Source organism: Cnephaeus nilssonii, assembly GCF_951640355.1.
Source record: "Cnephaeus nilssonii genome assembly, chromosome: 18".
Classification (NCBI taxonomy): domain Eukaryota; kingdom Metazoa; phylum Chordata; class Mammalia; order Chiroptera; family Vespertilionidae; genus Cnephaeus; species Cnephaeus nilssonii.
The window spans coordinates 52,419,177-52,433,759 of NC_137089.1; the positions used below are offsets into that span (position 1 = coordinate 52,419,177).

Genomic DNA, 14,583 nt, shown 5'->3' on the forward strand with positions numbered 1-14,583 from the left:
TATTGGGCACAGTCTTGAGTCCTCAGTGACCTTCATCAGCTACCGAGGCTTCCAGGTCCTCCTTAGTGTCTCAGGTTTCTACACCTCCACCTGCTCCATCGTCTCTCCTTGGACTTAGCATTCATGTAGTGTGCTTTAGCCAACTTGCATTATTTGAAAAATATGACCCATGTTTTTCTACCTGTGTACCTCAAGTTATGCTATTTTTTTCTAGGCAGAATGTCTAACCTCTGTTTCTTCAATGAAATAAATATTTCAAGATATCATTCCAGTGTATCCTTCTCCATGATCTTTCTTGTTGAGCAATATTTCCTCCCAGAATCTGCATGCCATGTTCCATGTTCATCTGTTAGTGCTCATCATAGACCTTTATCATATATAAGGTGTCCCAAAATGTATATACACTTTGAATAATTATTAATTCTAATAGATTAAATCTGAAAAGAAATATTGAGCGATCAGAAAAAAGTGTGTAGCCCTAGCTGGTTTGGCTCAGTGGATAGAGCGTCAGCCTGTGGACTGAATGGTCCTAGGTTTGATTCCAGCCAAGGACACATGCCTGGGTTTCGGGCTTTATCCCCAGTAGGGGATGTGCAGGAAGCAGCCAATCAGTGATTCTCTCTCATCATTGATGTTTCTATCTCTCTTTCCCTCTCCGTTCCTCTCTGAAATCAATAAAGATAAATTTAAAAAAGAAAAAAGAAAAAAGTGTGTATACATTTTTGGGGACATCCTGTATATGTGTGTACTTGCCTTACCATTACTATTAAATTAATACACTGTAATAAACCTGAGGGTGTCACCTGGCCCTGTCTTTGTATGGAGCCACATTCAGAAGTCTCATGTATGCATATATGTCTAAGAATGTTAAAGAAGATTTCGTTCACATCCTATAAAAATACTCTTTTCTCTCCTTCTCAATTACCTTTGACTTTTTTTTTTTTTCATTAAAATCTCTTACTTGTCAACCCTCCCAAACTTTCTTTTAGAAACCTCAGGTTCATTTTTTTTCTTACCCTCTAGGTTTTTGCCCTTTTATTGTGTGACTTTAGTTCACTTGCAAAAATATTTTTTTTTAATCTGCTTGAACCTTTACTTGGTTTGTCCTTAACGAAGAACAACTCTGATACTGATTCTTCATAAAATATATTTTTCTCTTATCATTATGACCTGTGTCTAGATCTCTTTTCCTAGTTCTGTGTTACAAAGGCCTGGGAATCATCTGAGTAAAAAGTCATAATGGTCATGCTGTCCTACTCAGAAATGTGTACAGTGAATCACGGAAGCCCAAGTGCAAACTTGTGTTCTCTTGGGAGAACCTCCATCATGAACTTGGCCATTCTTATTTCTTAGTTTCAGAGTCAAAATGCACATAAGGCTTCTTTAGTCCTGTTAGATTTCCAGTGTTATTTCCATTGCCACTATTTTTTTGTGTTTTCCTATAGACAGAATATTTAGGACAAAGATTTTCAGGTTCTATACATATATGTTAGTATCCTTTCTTGAGTATAGAAAAAATATATTCCGTAATCTCTTCCAATTATTTTCCCCCATGGATTCCTGCCATTTGAGTTCATCATATTCTATCAGAACTCCCATTTCTTTAGGCTATTAAAGTAAATTAGAGTGTATTTCTGTAAAGCATATTCTTAGTAACTCCACTGTCCTTTTGTTCAATAACCACAAAAGTCTCCAGAATCTTCTTGTCTGGCTAATGTGTTAATTAGGCCAGGGGACTAAGATACAATCTCCTTCTTTTAGCTGTTTTCAAGTCCAGCAAACTGAAGGGAATTCGCACTACGGAATGCTAAGAAATACCTTTATCAGGCTTGCATTGACTGGCTCATTTATTTATACATTATCCTACTGGACATCTCATCTATATAAGTCAGATCAAATCTCTGTGTGTATGTGCAAACATGCAGCATACAATTTGAGAATCAAATTTAAAAATAATGATTCTATGGCATAAACTATAAAAGAGAGCTAGAAATCAAGTTGCCTCCATAGTGCAATATTATACAGTCTTCACTATTTTCAGCTATCAACTTTATCTCTGAATTGCATTTTCTCTTAATTTGTGTGTGATTTCTGTCTCGTAGCTATATCGGGAGCTTCAGTTGGGCAGGCATTCATTTACAAACATTTATTGAGTATTAATAGACAATGAAGATACAAAGAGCTTATATTCTAGTTGGAGAAACACACATGTAAACAAATAGTTGTGATCTAGCAAGTGTTAGGGGAGCAAGAATTATAGAACAGCTAACTTCTTAGGGCGGGGCTTGGGAGTGGGAATACAATTCAGAAAGGCTCTAAAAAAAAAGGGAAAACATATTCTAAAAGGATCAATGAGAATTTGCCAACAAGCATGAAGAAGAAGATTTTATGAACAGTAAAATAGCTAACACAGAGCACAAAGTTACATAAATATAAAATATGACACTTATATTAAAAAAGTTTTATCTGGCTAAATTGAAGGATTTTTTTAAATAGAGGAGTGAAATCATCACTTATGCATTAGAAAGATACATCTAGTTGCAAGATAGATAGAAAGCCAAATGAGGTAGGCCTTGGCGAGTAGGCCATTGTATTATATTAGCTAAGTGATGATTTAAAAGGTTGAAGTGTAGACAACAAGAAGTGGGCTGTTTCAAGAAGTAGCTAAGACTTAGAATTGATGGCCTGAAAAAAAAGTGGAGGAAGAAGAGTTAAGAAAACTCAGAATGTTGAGTTGAGGTTGCTGGGAAAGCAGTGCTGCCGTCATATGAGACCTGTAGCGTATGAAGAAACACATATGAAGAATGGCATCGTATACTGGATTTAGTGTCGGAATGTTTAATATTAAGATAATTTTGGGAAATCCATGTTGATCTATCCAATAAGTCAGTTGATCAGGAGTGAGCTTTGGGTTGGAGATGAAGATATGGATTGATCATGTAAATATGGTGACTGATGATGTTGGAGTGGAAGAGGTCATCTGAAGAGTGGGATTGGAGAAAAGAAATAAGAATGGAACCCCAGGGAACCCCAGTAGTTAGTGGGGAGGTAGAAAAGGAGGACCTGCTCAAGAAGAGTGGGAAACTGCCCAAGAGAAAGGAACAACAACAACAAAATTATCTGGCGGGTCGGGGTGGGGGGATAGGAAAGCAAATGAAGCATCTCAAAAAAAAAAATCCCATGTGAACAGAATTATATGCCATAGGGTAGGCTAGAAAAACATATATAAACTCTCTAATATAGAGGGCCATTGGGATTGCTATGCTTGTTTAGATCTCATTCAGAGAACTGGAGTGGGACTGGGGCCAGAGTGTTTTTGCTGGTACGTGGCTGCTGTTGAGAGGAACTAGTGATGTATCACTGGCAGTTATCCCAGAGTTTAATAGAACACAGAACTCAAAAACATCAGGAGAGAACAGGGCCCATATTCAGATGCCCGCATCCAGGTTAGAGCCTGTACACATGGCAACCGCCCCACGAAGAAATGAGCACCGCAAGATCTGAGTCTGTAGCCACCTAACGGGGAGAATGTGGGCAAAGGGAAAGGACACACCCACATTTGATGGAAGATGTGAACTTGGAGGAGAAAATGCACTTTTTCTTGGGACATGTAGATTCCTTCCTTAAGAAGACTTTATTATTTAGCTATATCCATTCACGCAGCTATCAATTAAAACAATAAAATCATTAAATTTTATTTTAGGTGAAGCTTGAGTCCTCTGTACCATCATCTCTTTTTCATTCCCACAGTGGCCAGGGCATCAGTGACAATTACTGAGAGTCTGGGAGCTACTGCAGATGTCGTTCATAATGAGAAAATTTTAATTGGAAGTCAAAATGCAGAAAGATAAGAAATAAGGAGGAGAAGCATAAAGACAGAAAGCATAGGTTACTATTTTGAGAAATATAAGTGGTGAAAGAAAGAAAGGAACTTGAGTATATTTGTGGAAGAGGGCAAAGTTGGTGAAGAGTAAAGGATAATTAACAGAACTACTAAGGTCAGAAAAAAAATATGATTTTAAAACCTCAAGTGAGGTTCTAAATCTTGGACAGGATGTGGGAAGCATCCACAGTTAACCAGTTGTAGTCAGGTAGTTTTGTTCTTTTTGACTCAACAATGAGAGCTGGCCAGGATCCCAATCCCCATGTCCTGGAGCAGACAGATGCAAACCAATACACAAGAGAAGAGACACTGGAGGGGATGCAAACTTGCTGCACTGTTGCAGTTTGCCCCACGGCCCTATGTAGTGTTTATCCTGTGACCTCAGTAAGATGAACAGAAAGGTCTACAGTTATTTCTGCCCCATTTGGCTCAAGGTCTCCCCTGGACTCAGGCTGAGTGCTGTGTGATGCTGGCCTTTTCCAGAGTCCATCCCACTTTAGTCTCTGCTCAATCTGTACTGCCTGCATGTGGGATAAATGATGAAAAGAGAAGAATCTACACTAATAAAAGAGAAAGATGCAAATTGACCATACCTCTGCAATGCCCACCAGCCAATCAGGAATGGGTATGCAAATTAACCCAACAAAGATGTTGGATTAATTTGCATACACGGGTGCCGAGTGGCCTGGGTCCTGGGAACATCCTCGGGCGTACAGGCCACTCGAGCCTGTAGGCCCATGCATAGGCCCTGAGCCGCTGAGGTCTCAGAATGCCCCCAGCCAGGAGTGGCCTACAGGTGCTGGTGCCAAGCGGCCCGGGTCCTGGGCTCCAAGCACAAGCGGCTGTGGGGTGGGGCAGGAACTTCTGCTGCATCGCCACAGCAGAAGTTCCCACCCCGCAGCCGCTTGTGCGTGCGCCCGCACCAAGCGGCCCAAGTCCACGCCCCCAAGCCTGGCGGACACAGCGAATGCGGGGCTGCCGGGCTCGGGGGTGTGCCCCCAGCGGGCCCCTGGCGGCCACGCGTTTGCTGTGTCCACCGGGCTGGGGGGCATGTCTCGGCGGCTACTGCATGCTGTGTCCGCAGGGTCCACGCCTCCCAATCCAGCGGACACAGTGAACCCGTGGCCGCTGGGCTTGGGGGCCAGGAACATGCCCCTAGCACAGTGGACACAATGCAGGGGATCCTCTGCGCATGGGCTGCAGAGGAAACACCTTTTCTTTTCTTTTTTTAAAAAAATATATTTTATTGATTTTTTACAGAGAAGAGGGGAGAGGGATAGACTATCAGAAACATCGATGAGAGAGAAACATCGATCAGCTTCCTTCTGCACACTCCCAACTGGGGATGTGCTCTCAACCAAGGTACATGCCCTTAACAGGAATCAAACCTGGGACCCTTCAGTCTGCAGGCCGGCGCTCTATCCACTGAGCCAAACCGGTTCAAGCGTAAACACCTTTTCTGACTGCTCATTGGCTAAGCTCCCTGTATGCCGTCACTTGCAGTATTCTTGGTAACTTGGATAATAAGAATCCAAGAAGGTGATCTAGGGTTTTTCCACCTCACTCCTGGAGGAAAAAACGAAGGTCCGCTGCTGGAGGGCTAAGAAATGTCATAACCTGCCCTAGCCAGTTTGGCTCAGTGGATAGAGCCTCGGCCTGCAGACCACAGGGTCTGGGTTCGATTCTGACCAAGGGCATGTACCTAGGTTACAGGCTCCTCCCTGGCCGGGGCCCAGGTCAGGGCTCATGCAGGAGGCAACCAATCAAAGTATTCCTCTCACACTGATGTTTCTCTCTCTCTCTCTCTTTTTTTTCCACACTCTCTAAAAATCAGTGGAAACTTATCTTCAGGTGGGGAAAAAAAAGAAGAAAGGAAGAAGAAAGAAAGAAAGAAAGAAAGAAAGAAAGAAAGAAAGAAAGAAAGAAAGAAAGAGAAAGAAAGAAGAAAGAGAGAGAAAGAAAGAGAGAAAGAAAGAAAGAAAGAAAGAAAGAAAGAAAGAAAGAAAGAAAGAAAGAAAGAAAGAAAGAAAGAAAGAAGAAAGAAAGAAAGAGAGAGAGAGGGGGGGGAGGGAGGGAGGGAGGGAGGGAGGGAAGGAGGGAGGGAGGGAGGGAGGGAGGAAGGAAGGAAGGAAGGAAGGAAGGTCATATCCTATGAAAGACACATCTTGAAAATGCCTAAAGAAAGTTGTCATTTTTTCTTGGTGAAGGGACTGGAGTCTGTTGATAAAAACACCTTGGTGGCTGCGGTGGCCGGCAGTTGCTGCAGCAGCGGGGTGATGGGGCTGGCGCCTTCCCCTGATCAGCCTGGTCACCTCCTGCAGAGCAGGCTTAAGCCGTCAGTAGGACATCCCCTGAGGGCTCCCAGGCTGTGAGAGGGGGCAGGCTGGGTTGAGGGGAACACCCCCCCTTGCAGTGCACAAATTTTGTGCACCGGGCCCCTAGTAGCAAGATAAAAGCAGTTAAATTCTCTTTGCTCCTCTACGCCAAGACTTTACTTCTAATATAGTAAGGCCCTAGGTGTCTGTGAGCACTGTATTTCAAAACTTTTTGGTGGAGTAAACAGGGCAGGTGCACCTGGGAAACTTACACTTCTTCTAGATCTCTGGTTCTCCAGTTGCTGGGAGTGAGGGTGGAGGAAAGATAGCAAAGTTGCATAGGAATGCGCTCAAGGGAAGAGAGTGTTGTGAGTGAATGTATCCACATGTGAGCTGGTGGAGGAGGGAGTGTTGTAAAAACTTTCAGGAGATTCTGGTAAACACTCGTCTTTCTTCTGATATTAAATTGCTGCCTGCAGATGAGCAAGTAAGCATCACAGGAGTGATGTTGGGGCTTATAATGTAAGAGTTGGCTCTGGTAGAGGATAAATTCAGGAAGCAGGCTCCCTTGGTGAAATGGAGGCAAAAATCATTGCAGTAAAAGCCGGGAAAAGGTGAAGCTGGAGTGTGGATGCGTCCACCACAGCATGGCTGAGGCTTTGTATTTCTCCTTTGTCACCCTCGGCACTTTCTCAAGCACCTGATGTGCGTGCGTTCAATAAACACTCTTCGTAGGCTGCACATTTCAGAAAAATGCATTACTTTTAATATCAATCATGTGAGCATGCAACATTGCTAAGTACAAAAGTCATACGAGCTCACAAATGACTTCAGAGGCTGCCACTTGTCATTAAAGTACAATTGAGGGCCCATGGCGATCCCATAAATCATAGACCCTTTCCTGTTTCCACCCCATGACGTACACTTTCTCCCTGTTACTAGAGGTGTCACAGAGCATTGCTATCCGCAGGCGGTTACATTTCTTGACCTTATACTGCTTCTCTGGAGAGAAATAGCAGTGTCACTCATCCTCTAAAACGGTGCGTTTCCACTGGGTCGGAGGAAGACTCGAGGGTAGGGCACCGCCACGTGCAGCTCTGGGGGTATTGCCCCCAAATGGAAGGATACCTGTTACCTATTGGTCAAAACATTTCAATGAATTATGATAACTACATGCTGGCATAGGAGGCTCACTATCGATAAAAGTTAAATTCAGTAAGTTCACACTTGTTGCAAACGAATCGAGAAACTGAAACTGTCATATTTCTAGGTAAACAAAATGGGTAGCATGGGGCATAAAAAATATGTGACCCATGCTAAATTTATAGACTACATGCCAGAAAAATAACTTTTGGGAAGTATAACACACAAAAATAACTGCTAATTGAATTTCTTTCTTTAAAAAGTACACGTTCCATGATTTAGACACATCTCTGTCATTACTCACACAGGTCACCTTGAGGAAAACAAGTCCCCTTCCTGGAACTCAGTTTCCTTTTCTAAAATGTGGAGGTCAACTCGCTCCCATCTGGAAACACATGCTCTGTTGTTGGCTTTGTTTTATGACTGCGGGAGAAAGCTCCTTCTAGACAGACAAAGACAGGTGCAGTTCTTAATCTCATCATTGATAGCCTCTTAAGCTTTGAAAAGTTGTATCTCGTTCCCCCTTATATTGCTAATCTCTGAAATGGGATAACACTACCTCTTAAGTAGAATTGTTTGAGGATTAAATGGAAGAATGTGTGCTGGGAAGCATGTTGGTTCGTTAATGGGCATTCACTGTGTATTATCAACCAGTGCCTTCCTACCCTTTCCTTCTCTCCTTAAAAATGCAGTTCCTTGTGTATTATTGACTTGCACATCAAAGATATTGTAATAAGATCTGGAAGATACTGTGAACTTTTGCTGAGTAACATGTGTAAAGGAGATGAATTGGAAAGTGGATTTTTATCTTTCCTCTTGGGAATGCCTCTGGTTTTGAATACAGCAGACAAAGTGGCAGTAAGAGGTCAAAATAATTCAAAAGCTCCATATGACTTCACAGTGTAGCACTATTATATATTCAAAGACAGGCAGGACGCCACATGCATTAATCATAGTGTATCACATAGGAATATCAACCCCCCATAAATACTCAGCACTAGTCCTAAACTTTACAAAATTACACAAACTCAGTGTGGGATTCCACAACTTGAGGGGTGAAGAGAATCTAACCTAGAATCACAAGAAAACTAAGGGGATAGTAAAATGAGGATATTGAAAAGGGGGTTTTATGGGTTGGGCAGTTTAAATGGATACCAAATGACTGTCTAAAATAGCCTCAAAAACCTCTTTCCCACTTGAAGTCCATTCACAGGTAGATTTGCTTGAATTTTAAGTGGACATTTTGGACCCTAATGGTTTAGATAGAAGAAAGTTCTCTGAAAGCTCATTGTTCTTCTATTTTCTGAGAGATTCACACTATTAACATTTTTTCTAGGAATCTATGCCTGAGGACCAAGCAACATCCATGCCTTTATCCCTCTCCTTTGAAAAGGACTGTTAGGGGTGGGGGGATGAGGACAGGCTTAACCTTTCATCCTGCTTGCAAATACAAAAGAAGGCTGAGTTCCTGGTATTCCTATAGAGTTACCTGTTGAAATGCTGTTTAGCCCTCTTCACATGGGACTGTACTGAGACCTCAAGGACAGTTAAGTGGGCTCTTTATCATAAAGGGTCTCCCTGTTGTCCAGTAACTCATGAGCCAATCGCATATTACTGGGTCCTTATTTATTACCACTGACAAATGACTTCATAATACTGACCAGAGGGATTACACTGCTCACAGAAACTTTCCAAATAAGAACCATGAGGTCAAAACACAGCTGAGGCCATCAACAGTATTAATGAGGATTTTGTTAGCTTCTAATGATGATGATGATGATTATATCAGAATGCAATTCACACTAGCTATTAGTAAAAGTTTAGAAACATTAAAAAGTGCATAATAACATCTGGGTCTGATAGGGCTGAGAAAAGACAAGAAAAACACAACACGAGGGCTTTACTTTTGTGATTGGTGTCCACGTGATTGCAAGGAGATCATTTTCTCCAACTTTCTCATCTCCCTGGAGATAAGCTGTCTTCAATATTTAAACAGTAGCATACAGAATTGTGAGAAATTTGATTCCATAAGAATAAAACATTTCCAGTTGTATTATCCTGGCTTCTCTTTCCCACCTTCCTCATTCTCCAAAATCCTCATAATTATAAATAAAAGTATTAGTTGGGAAAAGTTCTGCACTTGGGAATAAAACAGAATTTGCAGACTGAATTCTGGTCTGTGCAGACACCAAACAAACTCAATTCAGGTAATATTCACATTAATGGATATTTCCAAATTCTGGCCTCATAAAAGCAAAGGCGTCCTGATAAATCTGTTAGTCTTCATCGATTCATCAGCAGTGAATCAAGGGGAAAGACTAATTTTAAAAAGAAAGTGTGCTCTATCCTGTCTACACCACCACACTCTGGAGAAGAAAAGAAGGCAGCCCTTTTAAAAATGAGTGGTATAAAAATTCACAGTAACGTACATTGTTTTTGTTTTTCATGAGCAATCAAAGAAGGGGGCAGTGCCGAGCATCTATATTATACAATACAAAACAGTGTAAGTCACACAGCAGGAACACACGAACACAAGTTGCTAAAAACAGTGCTTTCTGGGTAGTTCTCTCACTGGGTGAATACTTGGGCCAGAGATACTTAAACTCTGGGATCAACCAACCCTTTGCAATTAGACACAATTAAATCCTCTGACACTGTGAGGGGCCAGATGCTACGGGGAGAATCATCACGTAGGTTGCTGCTACCGTCTACAAGCATTTCGTCATGTGGTCAAGTGCACGGATCCGTACAAGGTGACATCCAGACACAAGCCACGTGACTTCAGCCATTGCTAAGGACAGAGGTGGAGAAAGGTCTGTCTGCGGCCAGAGCCTCTGCCCCCATGTCTAACGGGACAGCGAGCAGATTCCTGCTGGGTGGCACAGCCATTCCCTTTCTCCCCTTGTCCCTCGTGGACACAAATGCATTCCAGCCAGGCCCGGAGACCTGAGACATCGTCAGGCTGAGGAAGATCAGCGTGGGGTGTTGTTAGCTTTGGGGTTTGGCTGCTTCCCCCTCAGCTTCCCCACTCTGTTCTGTCGAACTCCGCTGTGCATCCTTTTCACCTTCTGAAAGAGACAATGGAACAAAGGATGAAGGCAAAATAAAAGCCATCGCTGATATTTACCACTCTCGGCATAGGCATATCACACTGGGAATCTAAGAAATATTCCAGAAGTCTGAAATACTCATAGAAAAAGTGTGTTTTCTTGGTAATTAATTATCCATCAAGAAAATAGCTTAAGTGGGCTGGCTAATTCTGGTTCTGTGACCTTGGTACAGCCTGGCTCAAAAACAAAATAATAACTGAATTTTCACAGTGGTTAGTGATCTTGTGCGCCTTTGGTAAGTAACTAGGAAATCTCACACCGAGGTCCTGGTGCTCATTTTTAAAAAGGATTTTGGGGGGCAGAAATCATAAGTGTCTTTAGGCCGAAATCAGAAGTGGGGAGCAATTTTCCCCTTTTATTCCTGACTTTCTTAATTTAAGACTTTTTATGCATTTTACATCATTTATAGCACTTGATGATAACCCCCGCTGGTTTCTCAGAGGTTTCATTACTTTACATTAAAAGCAACAGTGGCAGATGAAAGGACATTATGCCAGCTGGTCAGTCTCTTGTCACACAGCAGTGATGGCTCAGCCTGCCCTTGGAGAACACACACAGAGCTCCAATAGAACCACCCTCCTCACTGCACCCTCTGCAGCAATTCCAGCTAGTGATGCTGCAAACACTGAAATTAACTAGGCTTTCTCTCCATGTAGGTCACTTCACCTGAGGGCAAGCTATAGGCAATCCTTGATTCAAAGATACATATATTTGCTTGTGGTAGTTCATTACTAAGCAACCAATATGACTTCATGGACAAAATATTTGGGGATGTTGCAATCATCTATAATAATAAAAGCGTAATATGCTAATTAGACCAGACGTCCTTACAGACGAAGCCGGATGAAGCTGGAGCTTCGAGGGAAGCCCAGGTCCCGGGTGCCAGAGGGAAGCTGGTGCCAGCAGCCAGGGGAAGGAAGGCCTGCTTTTGCACAGATTTCGTGCATCGGGCCTCTAGTGTAAATTATAACAATGTTTGCTAAGGGTTTGTTATCATAATTCAAATGGTTAGAGGTAAGTGGGCTGGTCCATTCTTTAGGTGGAAATGTTGAAAAGCGAATTCTCCTTTAGTATAAATAAGTACACACAAAACATCTCACCATATACCATACTTTAAGGAAATTAAAAGTAGTTATTTTACATTAAAAAATAATTTCATTCTAAAGGGGTCCCAAGAACATTATATATCATTCTCATACACTACTTTCATTATAAAGCAATGACTAGGCGCCCAAGATGTCCAGATGTCCTGAAACTAAGATGTGCAGATTAGCATGCAACAAGAACTTGATAAAAAGGAGATGTTCTTGGAAACCAAAGGAATGAAGTCAGATTAGGGCAGTTGCAAGGGAATAGAATATTTAAAGATGAAACTTGTTGCATACTAGGTGTACCAGTTAATAATGCGATTTTGTAATCAAAGAAAACACGGTAATTTCAGGAGAAACATCAAAAGTGCTTTATTCAAAGTAATGTACATCGCTAGCTACACATTTCCCCCACCTTTCAGGTAATTTGTGGATACCGTCCCAATAGAACTTTTCTTGTTTTGAGGCAAACCATTCAGAGACCAAATTTTCCACTTCTTCATATGTTTTGAAGTGCTGCTCAGAAAGTGCATGTGCCATCGATCGGAACAAGTGGTAATCTGAAGGAGCAAGGTCTGGTGAATATGGCGGGTGGGTTAATACTTCCCAGGCAAGATCTTTTAACGTGTGTTTAACTGGTTTTGAAGTGTGTGATGGTGCATCATCATGAAGCAAAATTACTTTGCCGTGTCTTCTGATACATTCTGGTTGTTTGCATGGTTCAAATTGATTAGTGATCAGTATTAACCGTTTCACCTGGTTTTAGAAGCTCATAATATACCACACCTTCCTGATTCCACCAAACGCAAAGCATTGTCTTCTTTCTGAAGCGATTTGGCCTTGCAGTCAATGTTGATGGTTGACCTGGATCAACCCATGATTTTGTACATTTGGGATTCTCAAAATAAATCCACTTTTCATTGCCAGTCACAATTCTATGCAAAAAAATACTTTCTTTTGTGCCGTTGAAGCAACATTTTACTGATGACTTTTCGGTTTTCCATTTGTCTTTCGTTCAGTTGATGTGGCACCCATTTTCCTTTCTTTAAAATCTTTCCCATTGCTTGTAAATGATTGGAAATTGTTTGCTGAACTACATTTAATCTTTCTGCAAGTTGTTTTTGAGTTTGACACGCATCTTCATCCAATAATGCTTGTAATTGTTGGACTTCAAACTTTTTCAGTTGACCTGGATGTTCTTTGTCTTTCATATTGAAAGACACTTTTAAAGCATTTAAAAGTTTAAAACAGCATTCACAAGTATCTTGAGATGGAGCATGTTCACCATAAGCTTCCTGAAGTATTCAGCAGCACTTTTCTTCAAAATAAAGTAATGAATTAAAACTTCCCGCAAATGATCTTTTTTTGGCATGAAATTTGACATTTTTAAGCGTACAAATATCTATGATGTTAACACCTTCAGAAAATTTTACATATGAAGTTTTGAAGCTTGCTGTCAATACAACAAAATAGCATACATATCAAATCACATATATATCAACATATTTGTAACTCCATCTATTGAAAAAATCTGCATTATTAACCGGTACACCTGGTAAACACAAGATGAGGAATTTGACCCCCATGGTGTTTGGGACTTCCTAGATGATTTGTTCTGGAGTTTCTGGGAACAATTCTCTGGGTTTAGCATAATCCTATAAATGGCTAAGTAGGTGATTGTTAACAAGTTAAGGTAAACATGGGGTAGCAATATTGTTGAGTATAAACTAAAAGAAGCTGAAATACTCAAGAATTACAATTCTTAGCTAGTGATATTTTGTTTGCCAGGATATAGTTGTTATTATTGTAGAGCATTTGAATGGGAAATTGTGTAAAGAGAAGTCATTGAAAATGGAGTGGGAATAAGAGATCAGTCCCTGACTCTTATCCTGAGTTAGACTGTTTATAACTCTATAGACTATTTTTAAAGGTGCCTTAATCTGACTTGGTGAAATGCCGACATCATTCTATGTTCATAGAGAGATGCGTATCAAACAACTCACCTGTCTTGTTAATATCAAGTCCTGCTAATTTCAAGGCTAATTCATTGCTGTTACCACTTGCAGAGGAGACCAGGATATCATGTATTGCATTTCTTCTACCTGTTCTTCCTGAAGCAATAAAATCTGCATATGTAGTTTCCACATCAGTCATTGCTAACAAATATCCACATAGCAGGAACTAAAAACCAAAAGCAAAAAAAACACACATAAATTAGCAGGTAAATATAATGTTGCAAGACACTTGATAAATTATGGATGTGAAATAACTGTTTTGCTTACATGTCCACAAAGCAAGCAATGCTTTGCTTCTTGATCAAGGGTCAGGGAATGTTTTTGTAAAGGGCCCGATAGTAAATACTTTAGGCTTTGAGGGACATATGGTCTCTGTCCCAGCTACTCAACTCTGTGGTTGTAGTGCAAAAGCAGTCGAAGATAGAATGTTAAACAAATATAATAAACAAATTGTATTTACAAAAATAAGCATAGGGCCAGAATTGGTTCACATGCCATAGACAGTGGCCACTTGGTTTAGATCATAAAATTCTTCTCTAATGCCATTTTAGTCAGCCTTCAACTTCAGAGAAGGGAATTTGAGGTCAGTTGTATACCAAGGCGAGGGGGTTCGGGGGAGGTGGAAGTGGTCCATCCTAGAGGTAAGAAGTAAGCTAGTGCCTCGTCTGCAGAAAGTCTAAGAACAATAATAAAACTGAGCAAAATCCAGTTTTCTTTTTATCATCAGCAATGCTATGACCAGCAATTCTAAACAATGACAGGAATCAAATACTGCCCCCAATGAAGGAGGACAGCTCCCATGTGGCTCCTTGGGAAGCTATTGCTTGAGAGGAATAACAATCTTTCTTGACTAAATCTTTGAAATAAAATTTCAGCTTTACAAAAGAGTCAAAGTGAATTTTCTAGAACAAACTTGGTGATACACATCCTAATGAAAAACATAATGGAAAGAATGGCAACAAATAAGTAGCTATCAATAATAACCTTAAATGTAAATGGCTTAAATGCGCCAATCAAAAGACATAGGGT

At 41.0% G+C, this 14,583-nt stretch overlaps 1 protein-coding gene across 1 annotated transcript; it reads right to left on the reverse strand.

Annotated features, from left to right (window-relative positions):
* Positions 1 to 6,507: 6,507 nt before the first annotated feature.
* PKIA (cAMP-dependent protein kinase inhibitor alpha) lies at positions 6,508 to 13,719 on the reverse strand. The gene is made up of 2 exons (XM_079796584.1): positions 13,543 to 13,719; positions 6,508 to 10,409 (listed from the first exon to the last, which is right to left on the reverse strand). The coding sequence occupies exons 1-2, from the start codon at positions 13,691 to 13,693 to the stop codon at positions 10,330 to 10,332; spliced, it is 231 nt and encodes a 76-aa protein (XP_079652710.1). The 5' UTR covers positions 13,694 to 13,719; the 3' UTR covers positions 6,508 to 10,329.
* Between the last annotated feature and the right edge of the window lie 864 nt (positions 13,720 to 14,583).

Excerpts from the sequence above, each read along its gene's own strand:
- PKIA (XM_079796584.1), bottom strand. The coding sequence starts at position 13,693 with ATGACTGATGTGGAAACTACATATGCAGATTTTATTGCTTCAGGAAGA. Across the intron at positions 10,410-13,542 it reads ACTTGATATTAACAAGACAG|AAGGTGAAAAGGATGCACAG; the intron begins GTGAGTTGTTTG and ends TGTCTCTTTCAG.